The sequence below is a fragment of the Danio aesculapii genome, chromosome 3, assembly GCF_903798145.1.
Source record: "Danio aesculapii chromosome 3, fDanAes4.1, whole genome shotgun sequence".
Taxonomy (NCBI): Eukaryota; Metazoa; Chordata; class Actinopteri; order Cypriniformes; family Danionidae; genus Danio; species Danio aesculapii.
This window is the reverse complement of record NC_079437.1, coordinates 35,516,412-35,531,149: the sequence shown is the minus strand read 5'-3', so window position 1 is coordinate 35,531,149 and position 14,738 is coordinate 35,516,412. Positions and strand designations below refer to the sequence as shown.

Sequence of the window (14,738 nt, the reverse complement as noted above, 5' to 3'; positions counted from 1 at the left end):
GTGGATGGAAACATCAACAGTCTGAGGTATCAAGACATTTGTGCTGCCCATTACATTACAAACCACAGGAGAAGGCAAATTCTTCAGCAGGATAGCACTCCTTCTCATACTTCAGCCTCCACATCAAAGTTCCTGAAAGCAAAGTAGGTCAAGGTGCTCCAGGATTGGCCAGCCCAGACACCAAACATGAACATTATAAAGCATGTCTGGGAAAGATAGAGGAGGCATTGAAGATGAATCCAAAGAATCTCGATGAACTCTGGGAGTCCTGCAAGAATGCTTTCTTTGCCGTTCCAGATGACTTTATTAATAAGTTAGTTGAGTCATTCAGAGATGAAAAGATGCAGTCCTCCAAGCTCATGGGAGTCATAAACAATATTAATTCTTTTTCCACTGCACCATGACTTTATATTCTATACTGTACATTATTACTGTTTAGTCACAAGACTTTTGTCTAAGCAAAGTCAGACCTTACTGTCCTAATTGAATATTTAAAAATCAAGACATCATATTTTATTTTGGTAACAGAAGTGTAATCTTTGCCTTTCATATAAGCCACTTCTGATACCAAATGATCAACTAGAAGTCAAGTTATTTGATGTTCCTAAAACTTGGATAGGCGACAAGACTTTTGTTAGGTAATGTAGTCCTAAACTGAGCTTGTTATCAAGATAAGATAAGGTCTCTTTCCACCACTCACTTCACTGCACCACACAAAACACTAGACTGCAGAGAGTGAGGGAGAGGCTTCTGTTCTCCTGATGACTCAGCATTACTCCTCAGTCACATGACGTCAATAAACAGAAATCAAGAGGACAACTCGGTTATAAAAAATCACTGAGTTTATTCTACATTTAAACATTCTCTCAATGCATTATTCAGAAGTGCAGCATGTCTCCGGCAGAATCTATAGTACATCACAAATAATACAAATCAAAAGGGGAAAAGTGTCAATAAATGTACAAAATAAACTGTTTAAATATGACAAATTAAACATGCTTACAGAACATAATAGGAGGTCCATAAGAGTTCAAGTCAAAAGGTAAGTGCTTCTTTTTTCTTATAGAATTCACCAACAGGCTCATCTCTTAGGCATCTTTTTGGATTTTGGTCACTCTGTTGCTCAACCTGTCTTGTTTTCATCAAACCCTACATTCCTCTCCCATTCATGTAGTGTTTAACAGAACAATCCTACAGTCTGACGTTTTTATCTCCACACAGTCAGGTTAATGCTGCTCTGTGCATGCTCATAATTCAAAGACTGCTGCATAACATCCATGGTAAGTATACCTTTGTAGCTGCTGTGTAAATGCATTCATGCCACTTGTGAGCAGCATTAAACAGCCAGTGTTAAAGATGCATAAACACCACTTCATCATCTTTGCAGTAAATTAGGAGCTGCTTCTCAGAGAACACACTCTGCTGTTGTGTTTTTATGACTGACTGTTGTTTAGAAATACATTTTGGTCAACACTTAACATTTTTAGTGGCAGTCTTTTTACAACACTGCTTGTAACGCACTAAACCGATATCTTTGTCAGTTTTCCAGACATTTTTATGCTTCTTGTTGCTTTGTTTTATTTTCCTTTCCTCTTTCTTTTTCATTCTTTGGCCATGCTTGATGGGCTTTTCTACTCTGTCTATTGCACTGCATCACTGAAAACTGATTTTCCCATTAAGCGACTGTCTGCTTTCTAGAATGATGTCAACGTTTTTTTTTAACTCCTAAACTCTAAACTAGAATCAGAATACTAGAATCGGGCACCCAAACTTAGTTTAAGAACGGAATGTAAGTTATTTATTACATAAGGATTAAAAAGTAATTCATTAGTGTGACAAAAGCAAATCATCAATTAAAAAATTGTTGATTTTGTTGCTCTTGATATCGTAATGATTTTGATCTCGATGAATAAAATTCATTTCAAGAGTTCACACTTAGCTGATGATTGATTATAAAGAGTGTTGGGCATGCTGTCCCGAGAGAGAGCCCTGAGCTCATAAGATCCTCGAGCCCGGGGCTCCCTCCCGTTTGCAAGGCGAGAGGGGAGTTTGAGCTCAGGTAGATCTGGAGAACTCCCCTGCTGTAGTAGATAATGAACAGATAGTGATTGCTCAAGAGATAACTACTTACTAGGAGCATGTCTATGATGCCTATTTGGATTAGTCAATTAACTTAAGTTGCATGTTTTTGGATGATGGAAGGAAACTGGGGGAATCATGAGCATGGGGAAAACGTATAAACTCGCACCGAAACGTCGGCTGGATTAGTAAGGAATAGAACCACAGATGTTCTTGCTGTGAGGCAACAGTGCTAACCACTGGGCCACCGTGCCACCCATCTAGGAAAGGAGGAGTAGGGGTGGAGGGGGGGGGGGGGTTCTTCAAAATGAAGATGGCTGTGATATGGAACCTAGGGTATTTATTGTGACTAAGGAATCGTCTGATTGGTGGATCATGAATTGGCTAATGCATGACCAGCTGTGTTCAATCATAAGCACGTTATCCTCTCAAAATTAAGCTGCGGTCACACTGGGCTTTTCTTCCCATAGACTTCAATTCAAACGCACGTGAATGCGTCAGAATGAAAACACAGGGTCATGCGTCAAGTTTCGCAAGTTGCTGCGGTGCAAAGTTCAAGCTTGGTGAACTCTGACCAGCGAAATCGCATCACTTGACTGCGTGAGATCAATCAAAACAGGACCTCTCTGGACAGAAATTTAAAGCATGGAGCAATCGCTTGCTTTTTTTAATGTCTAATCATCTTGTTTAATCCCGCCTCTTTTCGCAGCGCCGCACGACAGAATTTCGCACACACAAAGCCCGGTGTGACCGTAGCTTTAGTTTCTAAATAAACTTCACATAAAAACAATAGGAGAAACAACGTGTTGCAGTCATGTTGGTCCACGATGTTAATTCAGCACAATATATGCAAAAACTGAAACTGCAAAACAAGTCTAATCATTTCAGCTCTTTCTGATTCTGATTTGAGTATTTGTTCGCAGGAAATTTACAAAACTCTCAACGTTTTCATTACTAACCAGTCTAACACTGAAGCGTCTGTAAACTCAACAGAATTGTTTGTGACTGGTTTTAAGGCTTTAGCATAACACTAAATTTCCACTTTTATCACACAGAGCTTTAATAGTTTTATTTCATTGTGCAGAGGAATTTGTTTGGCCTCCCATCCACAATGTCAGTTGCTTTTTTTTTATTAATTTCAAATCCTACGCTACATCGTTTTGGATTCAACTTTTGGGGTCTTATTTTCTTTTATATTTCTCTGCGTCACTTGTAAATGTTTTTCTATATAAATCAAACTATACGTGCAATGGTTTGACATCTTATTCTGTTTCCCAACATCTTCCACCTGAGTGCCATATATTTAAAATGCTATGTCAAAAAACACTGCAAAGCTGTGTTCTAAGTGAACAGCCCCTGTAGTAGTTTCTTCCTTCAAGTCAAGCTTTTTGTGATTCTGCAAGGCACCGACAGCTCACTCCAAACGACAGCAGTAACAGGACATTCTGTGGCCATTGGAAACTCTAGATGACCTACAGTACATCTCTGAAGACGGAAACCTTTCATTCAACGTCAGTTTCTCTTGATGGAAGACTTTCCCACTGTTAAGTCTCATGCAGGCATGTGTTTTGGTCAAAAACATCCTGTATCATGACTTTCATTTCCATCTGCAAAACTAGTTAATAATTAAAGAAGAGACCCTGGAGAGAGCGCTCGATGGAGTGTCATCTTTAACTCTGAATGAGGCTTGTGAAACCTAAATACACATCATGGCCTCAATGTTAGCAGCAAAACAGCCTGAGGTTTCTTTTTTAAAAAGTAAAGCTGAGATATTTTTGATGGTTTGTGCTCGATTTTTAAAATAAAATAAAATAAATAGAAAAAGCTGGAGACTTTGGTAAACAAGGAGCTTTGAATCTTCAATAAATAACGTGTAGTAACAAATAGAGATGTAAACGTATTCCGGATGATTGGATGTTCAGCAAAAGTGCTATTGAAGAATGATTAAACTACTTTAATTGACGTAAGGTTTGATTTATGTGGAATTCACCCTGTTGGGATGGGGATAGTGTTTGGCAGCCTTTGGATCTGATGGTTCAAGTGAAGGATTTCAGGTTCATACTGGCCATGGTTTGCTCTTAGCGGGACTGTTGTCAGTCTCCATGTCCATTTCTACAAAGTCAGCAGGGCTGTCATCACTGCCCTGTGAAGAAGCATCTCTGTCTGCTCTTTGCTGGTCGTTTCTCCTCCTCTTCCCAAAACAGAGGCCGGTTTTCGCTGGACGCACCAGTCCTAGAAACAGAGCACCGACTCCCATCCCAGCCGCACAGGAGTAAAAGGCAGATCCATAATTATTAGTCTGGTCTACCAGAAAACCTGAAACAGAAGATCATCAATTAGCTTTTTTACTTTCACAAAACAAGATATTAAATTAAATAACAGAGATAACAGAGATAATCTTCTGAACAAGTGCTTTAACATTAGCATAATGGCATTAGTTTATTGTATATTTAATATTGTGAATTTAATATTTAGAATTTGAATGCTACTTCATCTAATTATATATATTATATTTTAAGTAATATTTAATTCTGTTTATTTATTTGACATTTTTCTAGAATTATCACAAAGCATTTTATATTTAGGGAAATATGTAGCTACTCTTATACTCTGTAAGAGGTCACTCAAAAATAGATCATTAATTTCTTTATTATTGAAGTCTTTTTAAACGTTTTAACAAAGTTTGAGCAGATAAATTCACACTTGTGGTTTTCACAACTTTGCTTTCATCATAAAATAATTTCCTCTAACAATTTAACTTGATTAAATGTCTAATATTATTAATCTAATATTAATTGTTATATTTTATTTAAAATAAGTGTTTAACATAATTTATTTACTAAACACTTTTATTTCTCTCAAATGTTGTACCTTAATTTTTATGCATCAAACTCCCTCACTGACGTATGAATCCTGGCTTGAGGACATTTCCCGCTCTAAGCAGCCCCCACCCCCCTCTCCTGCTTCGCTTCCTGTCTGATTACTGTCTTATCTAATAAAGGCCAAAAATAAATAAAAAAGGATCATCATACTTAAGGGCTGATCACACCGGACGTGATTTTACGTTCCAAAAAAGCGAGGCACACCACAATGCCTTTTCGTTGACAAGAAAAAAGAAGTGCTGTGCGCTTTTTATGTCGCTGGACAACAACTGAATCGGCTGGGAATAGTGCTAGAGTGTTGCTGTTGATATTGTTATAATTTAAATATTTAATAATATTGTGATATTTAACATTTGTGAGTCATGGAGCACCGGATAACGCAAAACAGCAACCACAAGTCTCTCCATCTTCAAAAGTCTCCATTGTTGCCTTGACAACACAAACACTGCTGTCACGTCAACAGTAACTCCGCCTCTGCTTTTATTTGATTGGAGAATGAAAGAGGCGACTGACGTAACGTGATTTTTCTGCTCAAAGTTGGCTTTTTTCAACTGCGAGTGCACAGCAAGCAATGGCAAAAACAAGGCGCAGCAGGCGGTTAAAATGTGAGGTGCGCAGGGCACATAAGCAGCGCACAAAACCCATGCGGTCGTTAGTAAATCATTCAAAAAAGGCGACTCTCAACGCAAAAATCGCATTCAGTGTGATCGGCCCCTTAGGCATCTATTGAATATCCCTCTTCTGATTGGTTGCCAAGTGGTTGCTAGGGTGTTTTGATTGGTCTGTAATTACAGAAGCATTTTGTACCTCCTAGAGGTGGACCTGCGAGTCCTGCGAAGCTCTGAATGCAGACGTAAACGCCGACAGCCGATGACATTCTCTGAATCCCGATCACATCATCTTCAGCCAACATGGGGATGTGACTGGAGGCCACGGTGCCCAGCAGAAACCCGTACAAACAAGAGCAGGACATGAGCCCCCAAAACTCTGAGACGAAGGTGAAGACCACCAGCACCGGACACAGCAGCACTGTGCAGATCAGCAGGATGTAGATTTTGCGGATGGGCTTGCGATTGAGGACCCAGCCCATGGACAAACGACCCACAATCTCAGCCACGGCCATAGCAGACAGCATGTAGGTGGCGCTGTCCCGGGATACTCCTCGACTCACACTCAGCTGAATGATGTAGAGCTGCGGTGCGAAGAAGCCCAGCGTTGCGAACAGACCAAACAATGCGTAGCAATTAAAACTGGCGTCTCTGAGCACAGAGAAGTCCAAGAGTTTGGTTCTGGACACACTGGAGTCCTCCTGCTTCTGTTTCAGAGGCGTCTCTGGCGATTCTCCTTCCTCTTTCTTTTCCTGCTCTCTGGCCAGGTTGACCTGGAGGAGGATAGTGGGACTGGCAACCGAGTCCACCGAGTCAATAGAGGTGCATGTGAATTCATTCTCTACGTCGTATTTGGAGTCGAGGACTTTAAGGGGTGATGTGGATGCCTCCTGGGTGGCGGGTTTGGGTTTGATGACGATTGGCTTTAGTAGAGCCCCGCAGACAATGATGGAGGCCTGCAGGACCCCAATCACCATCAAGCAGTAACGCCAGCCGATCTGCTCCTTCAGGGCATTCATGGCTGCAGGGGGGAGTCAAAACAAATGCATTATAGAAAGACCTGCTTTTCAGTGTGTGAAAAACAAATCAAATAAATTATAGTCGTGCCAAGAACTTATATGACTATGCAAATATATTTGATTTTCAAATCTTGTTATTTTATCAAGTTAAGCATATTCTGCTTACAAAGATTAGGTTCAACAAAAAAGAAAAATGGATCATTTAGCTACATAACCTTGTGTCTTAAACAACCAGTATGACCAGGAAAAAACTGACATTATGCCTAGCAAACTAGCATTTTGTAACACTGAAGAACAGTAATTTATTTACTATTTAAAATTATTTAAATACTGATATTTTTACTTGGTTTTAAACTATGAAGGACCATAAAGTCAAACTTTTTATTTGAAAAGCTATTTAGTTGACTGATTTATAAACCATTTCCTCCCTTACAATCTGGAGACTGTTGAAAATTTAAAATGCATGTTATAAGCTACTCAAACTCAGAGCACTGGTAGAGATAAGAGTTTGTGTGGAGTAGCGTTTATCAGAGCATCACATTGCATCAGTTCACAATTTTTTATGCAATCAGACTGTAGTCTTTGCAAGGTGATGATAGTGCTAAACCATTGTTTTCTCAGACACTGTTAGAATTACCAAACAACTGACAAGTGATTCAATTTCACATCACACCGACTTTGACTGCCGCGGTCAATAGACTTTTCACCCCATTGACTTCCATTCACATGAATGCGTCAGACCAGAAACAAACTTGTTGAAAGTTTTATCTTTTTTTGTAGCGTAGCAAAGGTAAAGTTTGGAGAACTCTGAGTCTGAACTGCAAATTCATGCCACATGAATGCTTGAGACCAGTAGAATTCAAAATGTGACCCCTTGGTACAGAAATTTAACTACGGAGAAATCACTTACTGTAACACTGCGGCGACATCCTGCCCCTTTTAGTAAAACATTAGAAAGAATTTTGCATGATCAAAATTTAGTTAGTCCGCAACTTAAGCCAATTTTGACAAGTGTGAATTTTACTTTGTTATTATTATTATTTTCACTATTATGAGGAACATACTGTATGAGAAGACATCATTTCAAAATGTCTCAGCATTTTGTCCGAACAGTAAAAAGTCGCATTGTTCAATTAATGAGGTAATTATACTGTAATTCTTAAGCGACTTCAAGTGTGTCAGTTTGAGTCACATCTCCCCTTGAACCTCTCACGAAATAGGGTTATAGAATTCTTTTAAAACGTCCTGAATTTATTTTGTTTGTTTCTTATTATTTAGATTTTTGGGTCTCTAATTCTGTGAATTGTATTTTTTGCTGTTTTCTTCTTCAATTTCCAAGCCAATATTTTCATAGCACCAGATCCACATTTATAGTACCTCTGTTTTAAGAACATTAAACTCTTCTTTACTTCTTGTGTAGCCAAATCATTCATTTTGCCTCTATTTTTCTTAATTTCATCTAATATGTCTTCAGCTGAGCTCACTTTGTGTCTTTTTTCTAACTTTTTTAACTTAATATGTAGGTAATCTAACACAGGGTTTCTCAACCTTTTCACTTCGAGGCCCACCTTCTTCTCAGAAAATATTTGAAGGCCCAAACTGATTGTCTGTAGAAAATGCTCATTTTAAAGCTTTATTCATTAGCAAAACATTTATTTGTCTTCTACTATTATTCTCTTATTTTTATTGTTGTATTTATTTATTAACACAGATTCAAAGCTCTTGATTTCATTACTTCAGTTATTCTTTCTATAATTATAGTATAATATTTAAGTTCATTTTAAGCCATCTCGTGGCCCACCTGCAGAATCACTGAGACCCACCAGTTGAGAATCCCTGATCTAACATTTTATTTCTCTTTTTTTTTTTTTCTTGTATCAAAATTTTACTATAAGTTTACCTCTTAGGACGGCCTTCAGAGTATTCCAAAAAATAGAAGGTGAGAGCTCACCATTATCATTAAATTCCAGATAGGCACTAATTTACTTTTAAACTTGTTCCTTAAAACAGGGGTCATTAAATAAACTTGTGTTTAATAATAATAATAATAATAATAATAATATCAAATAGTATTTAAATTGACCTTTTCTCAGATTCAAAGCCCTAACAAGAGCATCAGAACACAGTGGAACATGATAAAAAAATAACGTACAAAAACAAACAAAACATATGTACAAAAAAAAATAATAATAAATACAGATTAAAAGAAATCCTCATAAGTTATAAGCAATAATAAAATGATGAGTTTTAAGAAGTTTCTTAATACAGTCCAGGGAACTGGCGTTCCTGATGTTTGTAGGAAGAGCATTCCACAATTCAGGTGCACTGTAGGACAATGTTTAATACCATGTTTAGTGTCCATGTAGTGTTCTTGGTTGTAGGTCAAAATCAATGGATAAATATATAGGTGCATGGTCACTTACATCATACTTACACAAGTGTGTGTCTTATCTTTATCTTTTCCAAACATTATAAAATAGTCTATTCTGGTGTATGAAGGGCAGAATAATGGCTGTAATCGCTGAAACAATGTTCAAAAGATCTTCTTTTTTGTTCTGCAGAGCATGAGAAAATGATATGACATATTTATACCTGGTGCCAGGGCGAGCAAGGAGAAACACTCTCCTGTGGAGGCTATTGAGGTGACGAGTGAGCGGCGCTTGCTGAAATACTGCGACAGGATGGTGACGGTAGGCAGGAAGGTCAGACAATAGCCCAGGCCTGTAAATAAACAGCAAAGAGGGATGATGACAGCCACTGGTCCCTTCAACACAAGGACTCAGGTCAGTCTGAGGGGCTCAAGCACTGCCCTCTTCCATCGGACAAACAGGACAGAGGGCTGAAAGAAAACTGCATTTACAAGAGACAAAGAGACAAGGAGAAACAAAGATTTGTCAGATTAGCACCAACTAATGGTAGATGGAAGGACGTGGTTGGATAATTGGAGATATCTAGAAGTGCATCCGTTGAGATTTATTCATGTGGTCAGTATTGAGTGTCAGTTTATCTGAGAGAGCAGCACATCCACAGTAAATCAGTGTGGGCTGATCATGTAAAGTGTGAAGAAGTCTTTCAGTAGGAGTGAATCTTTGTATTTTTTATGATTTAATTTTGAACTTTTTTGCCTTTATTATAATAGGACAGTTTATATTGACGGGAAGTGAAGTTAAAGAAAGAGAGAGCAAAACGATGGGATTTGGAAAGGTCCACAAGTTGGGACTCGAATTCATGACACCCACAGCACATCTACACTACATGTCAGCTCACCGACGATGCTATTGGTGCCAATGTGAGTTTTTTTTTTTTATCATTTATGGTTTATCAGTAAGTACTTAAATGTCTATGATTTGATATTTATTGATGTGATTAATGCGTTTTATTTTTAGCAGCAAAAATAATAAATATACATCCTCTGACATGGCTAAAATAATTAATAAGCCAGAGACATATTCAGTGCAGTGACAGGCTATTAAGTATTTGCTTCCATGAATCCAAACAATCATAAAAGGGACATTTGAAAGGTCTCATGACCATTTGGACTAATATTTTTGAGTTACTGTAACTGTATGATAAAACAGTCCACCCAAAAGAAAGTTATGATGTTAAGGGTGTGTGTTACTACGGGTTTCCAGCGATATACCATTCATAGCACTGCTTGAATACTTTCTGTCTCTTGTTGGGGCTGGTAAGATTTCCTGAAGTTTTGAATGTTTAAACATGTTTTTGAAAGGAGACTCTCAAAAGCTGGATTTATATAATCAAAATACAGTGAAAAAGGTTCTGTTTAATATCTATAATGTTTTCAATCTCAATATATTATAGACCATTTTGAGGGATGTAAACAGTGTATTTCCTGTTTTCCATTTTTAATTTCTATAGCTTTTGAGAATCCAAAAAGAGCCACATATTGATAAATAATGTTATGATCGCGGTTTTAACATGAAGTTAGGATTGAATTGCCTCTTGTTACAATTATAAAATAGATTGATAACAAGCAGGAAATGTTTAAGGGCCAATGACATGACCACATTGAAATGATATATATAATTAAATTTATTCCCATGATATTAAAACATTAATGTTATACATGAATGAACTTATGAATTCCAAACATCGTTTTCAAACAAAAAAAGAAAGAAAATTAATTACATGTAATGGATGGAAATTCTCTTTCTTTATTTAAATAAAAAGAGCGCTAATCGTTTGTAAAATGTAAAAAATGTAAAGTAAAAAAGTGGAAAAAATATTTTGTTAAATCTTGCACTGATCAAATAATTTGAATCTGGAAATACAATGTGAAGAAGTGAAAGTGGAAAGAGTGAAAGTGAAAATATTACTTAAAAGACAATATAAATGTACCACCATTTAACTTAAATGTTTTGTTATGGGACACGCAACACATGTATTACACATTTAAGCATGGTTTACCTGCAACAATACCCATGGTGATGTACATCTCAACGATGGACTGGGTGAGGGCTGTTGTGATTGTGCCCAGGCTGATCAGGAATCCCCCGAGCATGACCACAGGCCGATGGCCGAAACGGTTACTCAACAGCGTGGAAAGAGGAGCTGAGGGGAAAGATGGTGCCAATTACAAACACTTATAATAATAACACTCATATGATTGCAGCTTCACAGCTCAAAATCAAGTAAATCTATTCACTCCCTTTTCAGAACGGTCTTAAATCATACATTTTTAGTGGTTTTGTTTCTCCAAACAGGACATGAAGACTGTATCGCTGGCAAGTTTTGCTTTAGGTAATTACTTTTGAGTGACTGACTGCCTCTGTTTAAACAAGTATGATCGTTTGAAGCCCTGTCAGCTGGAAAAAGCTGAATCCATCCATTGAGTCATGAAACGCGGGAGCTGCTTTGTAGCTGGCCAAAGAGAGTGAGATTTCCCAGTCAGCCGGCAGTCCTTACACAGCAAAAGTCAGCACATGTACTAAATGGGGCATCGCTCACTCTCAGCACAAATGATATAATGAAAGAAAGCAGTTATGAAGGCCATCTGACAGGTTATTACTGCTGGTTTCTGCACATTTTAAAAGCATCAGTACATTTGTGCGTCTCACAGCAACAATGCAGTTTCCTTCTTGAATGAATCAATTCAGTTATTCAATGATCCATTCATAGAAATAGCCACTACTTTTATTTCTAAATGAATCAGACATTTTGAATAAATCATTTGACTTAATGAATGATTCAGTGAAGCACGTGTTGCCACCTACTGGCTATTTTTAATTGTCATTATTTTTAATCATTATTGCACTGATGCACATCCAAAAAACATAGTTTTGTCAAACATCATGTGGTTGGAATGACATTTCCTAAAATATCTTCTCAAATATATATAAATTTTTAACAACAATAGGATGAGTTTCTTTTTGGGAGGCCTTTCTCTTTAAGCCCTGAGAGAAATACAGAACAATCACACATCTGATGACACAGCTCTTAATTTCACAGTCTGTACCTGCTTCTTCTGGCATATCCCCAGGCTTTTTATAATGCCCTAATTCTCTATCGACTTCTTGAACTAAAACTGAGCTTGTGTGTGATGTTTTAAAGTTGTGTGAAGCTTTAAAGTTGTGTTCAGTGTTAAATAAAACCCACAATGATAGGGGGAGCAAAGATAAAATAGTAAACAATTCTGTAAAATAATGGTCCATTAATTAATGTATTTACTAACATTAATAAACAATTAATAATACATTTATTATGGTATTTATTTATCTTTGTTAACATTAGTTAATGTTATTTAGGTTAAATAAAGTTAGTTCGTTCAATGTATTAACTAATGCTAACAAGCACAACTTTGGATTTTAATAATAATGCATTGGTTAATGTTGAACTAAGATTAATAAATGCTTTACAAGATTATTCATATGTAATGTTAATAAATGCATTAAATTATGGACCATTATTCTAAAGTGTTGCCCTATAACCTCATTAAAGTGTTGCAAAACTAAAGAAGGCAGCACATGTCTTTATCAGAGAACATTCCCTAATCTTATACTGAGGAATTTTACTCTCATACTGCTGTCCGTTAGTGTTTACAGCATTTGTATAATGTAAACAATGTTTAGACTGATTTACCTGTGAAGGCCATGACAAAGACGCAGATGGACACGACCCAAGAAACTCTGCTGTTGGTTTCGTTAAAATCTGTCATGAGGTCATGGAGGAAGATTCCAAAAGTCTTGATGATGCCGTAGGTGAAAACCTCCACGAGGAAGAAGGCGGCAGCCACCATCCAGCCCCAGCCTCCATCTGGCACCTCAGAGTACACATTGGGGCTCATGCAGCCCTTTAAGCCGGACATGATGAACACTGATGTTTCTAAAAATACAAGCAGAGCAAGAGAACAGAGAGTTTCAGATGTGATGCTGCAGTTCCACACTTGCTCTGAAGGTGTGCTTTTGTCAGCTCGACAGCAGGCTGCCCTTGTCTTAAATCTGCCCTGCCTGATGGATTATTTACTTTCAAGGTGTTACATGTCCATAATGCATAAATGATTATGTAACTGCTGTTGGGACAGCAGAAATGTCAGAGCTAACTTTAGTCAAATTGAAAAATTTGAACATATACAGTTGAAGTCAGAATTATTAGCCCTCCTGAGCTATTAGCTGTTTGTATGTATGTATATGTGTGTGTATATATATATATATATATATATATATGTGTGTGTGTGTGCGTGTGCGTGTGCGTGTGTGTGTGTGTGTGTGTGTGTGCGTGAAATTCAATTAGTTAGAGTTAGTTAGTCAGTTACCATGTATGGTTTGCCTAGATTGTGTGTACCTGAAACGTGTGTGGTTTTGCGGGTCTGCCGCTGGATATATCTCGTTCTTTGACACCCAGAGCTCTGTAATGCTTTATTCATCTAATTAATTAAATAGTTTAAACTTAGTTAAAGCCTCTGACTGATGTTTTAACCTGACAGGCCTTTGAAAAGTCCAACCGTGGTCTAGTTGTTTAGAACAAAAAGTTCTCTAAACATTGAACAAATTATCTTCTTTTTGGCTCTACAGAGCAGCTGAAAAGGTGAAATGTTTATCTTTGAAGAATAGACTGCCTAATAATGGGGATACTTGACACTGGTATTGTTAATAACTTAAAGTTTATATAATTAGGGTACATTTGTAGTTGACGTTAACTACATCTGAACATTTACCGGTAAGGTTTCTGTGCAACCAACGCGCTCTATATTTTAAGTCTATCATGGTTACTGTACGCAAAAGCGACTAAAATTCCAGAGAAAGTACCGTCACTCATCCTCTAAGAGAATATTTATGTCATATTATAACTTAAACATATAAATGATTACATCGTGCATTCGGAAAAAGTCCCAATACAATATATTTTGAGAAGATAAACTGTTTAACTTACCGAACCGTTGACGAAAAATAGAGAACGAGTTATTGAAAGAAAACAAAAACCAACAGCGCTGGCTGTCTTCTGTGTTGAAGTGTCAAGTAGAGTACAAGTACATCACTTCTGCTTTCAGCATCCGCTGTCACGAGAGAGCGCGAGTCTTCACCGAGTCACGGGCAAAGGATCCCGTTCAAAAATATATCGCTACCTAGTTTATGTTTGACTACATTAACAATTCATTAATACCGATATTGTAGCTGGATCACGTATTATCCAGCAGCTCTCTCTGTCGGTTTCCTGTCACAGAAGCTTGGCAGATTTTATACCGGCTGAAGCCGGTATGCGAGTGCGGGCGCGAGCGCTGTCTGCTGTTGTACTCGTGCACGCGCACACCACTCCTCAAATCTCACCTGTGTGTTTGCACAGAAAACACTCACACTAGACTTAGAGATAATATGTATGAAGAATCAACATATCACAGCACTGAATCATATCATTTAGCTGCGATATCATTGACCGTCTGAGGAAAACAATTATTTTAAAACGAATTTTAGTCATGAACAACTGCACTTTTATTATGAGCCACAGTGGAGGAAAACATGGGATTTTTTCATGTGAGGATCACCACAAGACGTCTTCTTTAACACTAACGCCACGAGTGTGCGTGCGCGCGCCGGCAAAAGCTGTGGGGAAGCAAATCTCGTGCACGTGATCCACGATGGGAACCTACCGGGTAAAACAGGTTTATTCCAGTTCTCTCTCCAACACATTTTGTC

The 14,738-nt window shown here is 37.7% G+C and overlaps 1 protein-coding gene across 1 annotated transcript; it reads right to left on the bottom strand.

Annotated features, from left to right (window-relative positions):
• Positions 1-824: 824 nt before the first annotated feature.
• On the bottom strand, positions 825-14,292 carry slc16a6b (solute carrier family 16 member 6b). Its single transcript, XM_056453871.1, has 6 exons — positions 13,978-14,292; positions 12,688-12,930; positions 11,017-11,160; positions 9,181-9,309; positions 5,769-6,590; positions 825-4,395 (listed from the first exon to the last, which is right to left on the bottom strand). Exons 2-6 carry the CDS (start codon positions 12,911-12,913, stop codon positions 4,136-4,138), a joined length of 1,581 nt encoding a protein of 526 aa, XP_056309846.1. The 5' UTR covers positions 12,914-12,930; positions 13,978-14,292; the 3' UTR covers positions 825-4,135.
• Positions 14,293-14,738: the final 446 nt, after the last annotated feature.

What these genes read in the sequence shown, in the direction of transcription:
- slc16a6b (XM_056453871.1), bottom strand. Translation starts at nt 12,913, where the DNA reads ATGTCCGGCTTAAAGGGCTGCATGAGCCCCAATGTGTACTCTGAGGTG. An exon ending in CTTTGTCATGGCCTTCACAG is followed by an intron (nt 11,161 to 12,687) that starts GTAAATCAGTCT and finishes CTTTCCCCTCAG; the next exon opens with CTCCTCTTTCCACGCTGTTG. An exon ending in CACCATGGGTATTGTTGCAG is followed by an intron (nt 9,310 to 11,016) that starts GTAAACCATGCT and finishes GTTTATTTACAG; the next exon opens with GCCTGGGCTATTGTCTGACC.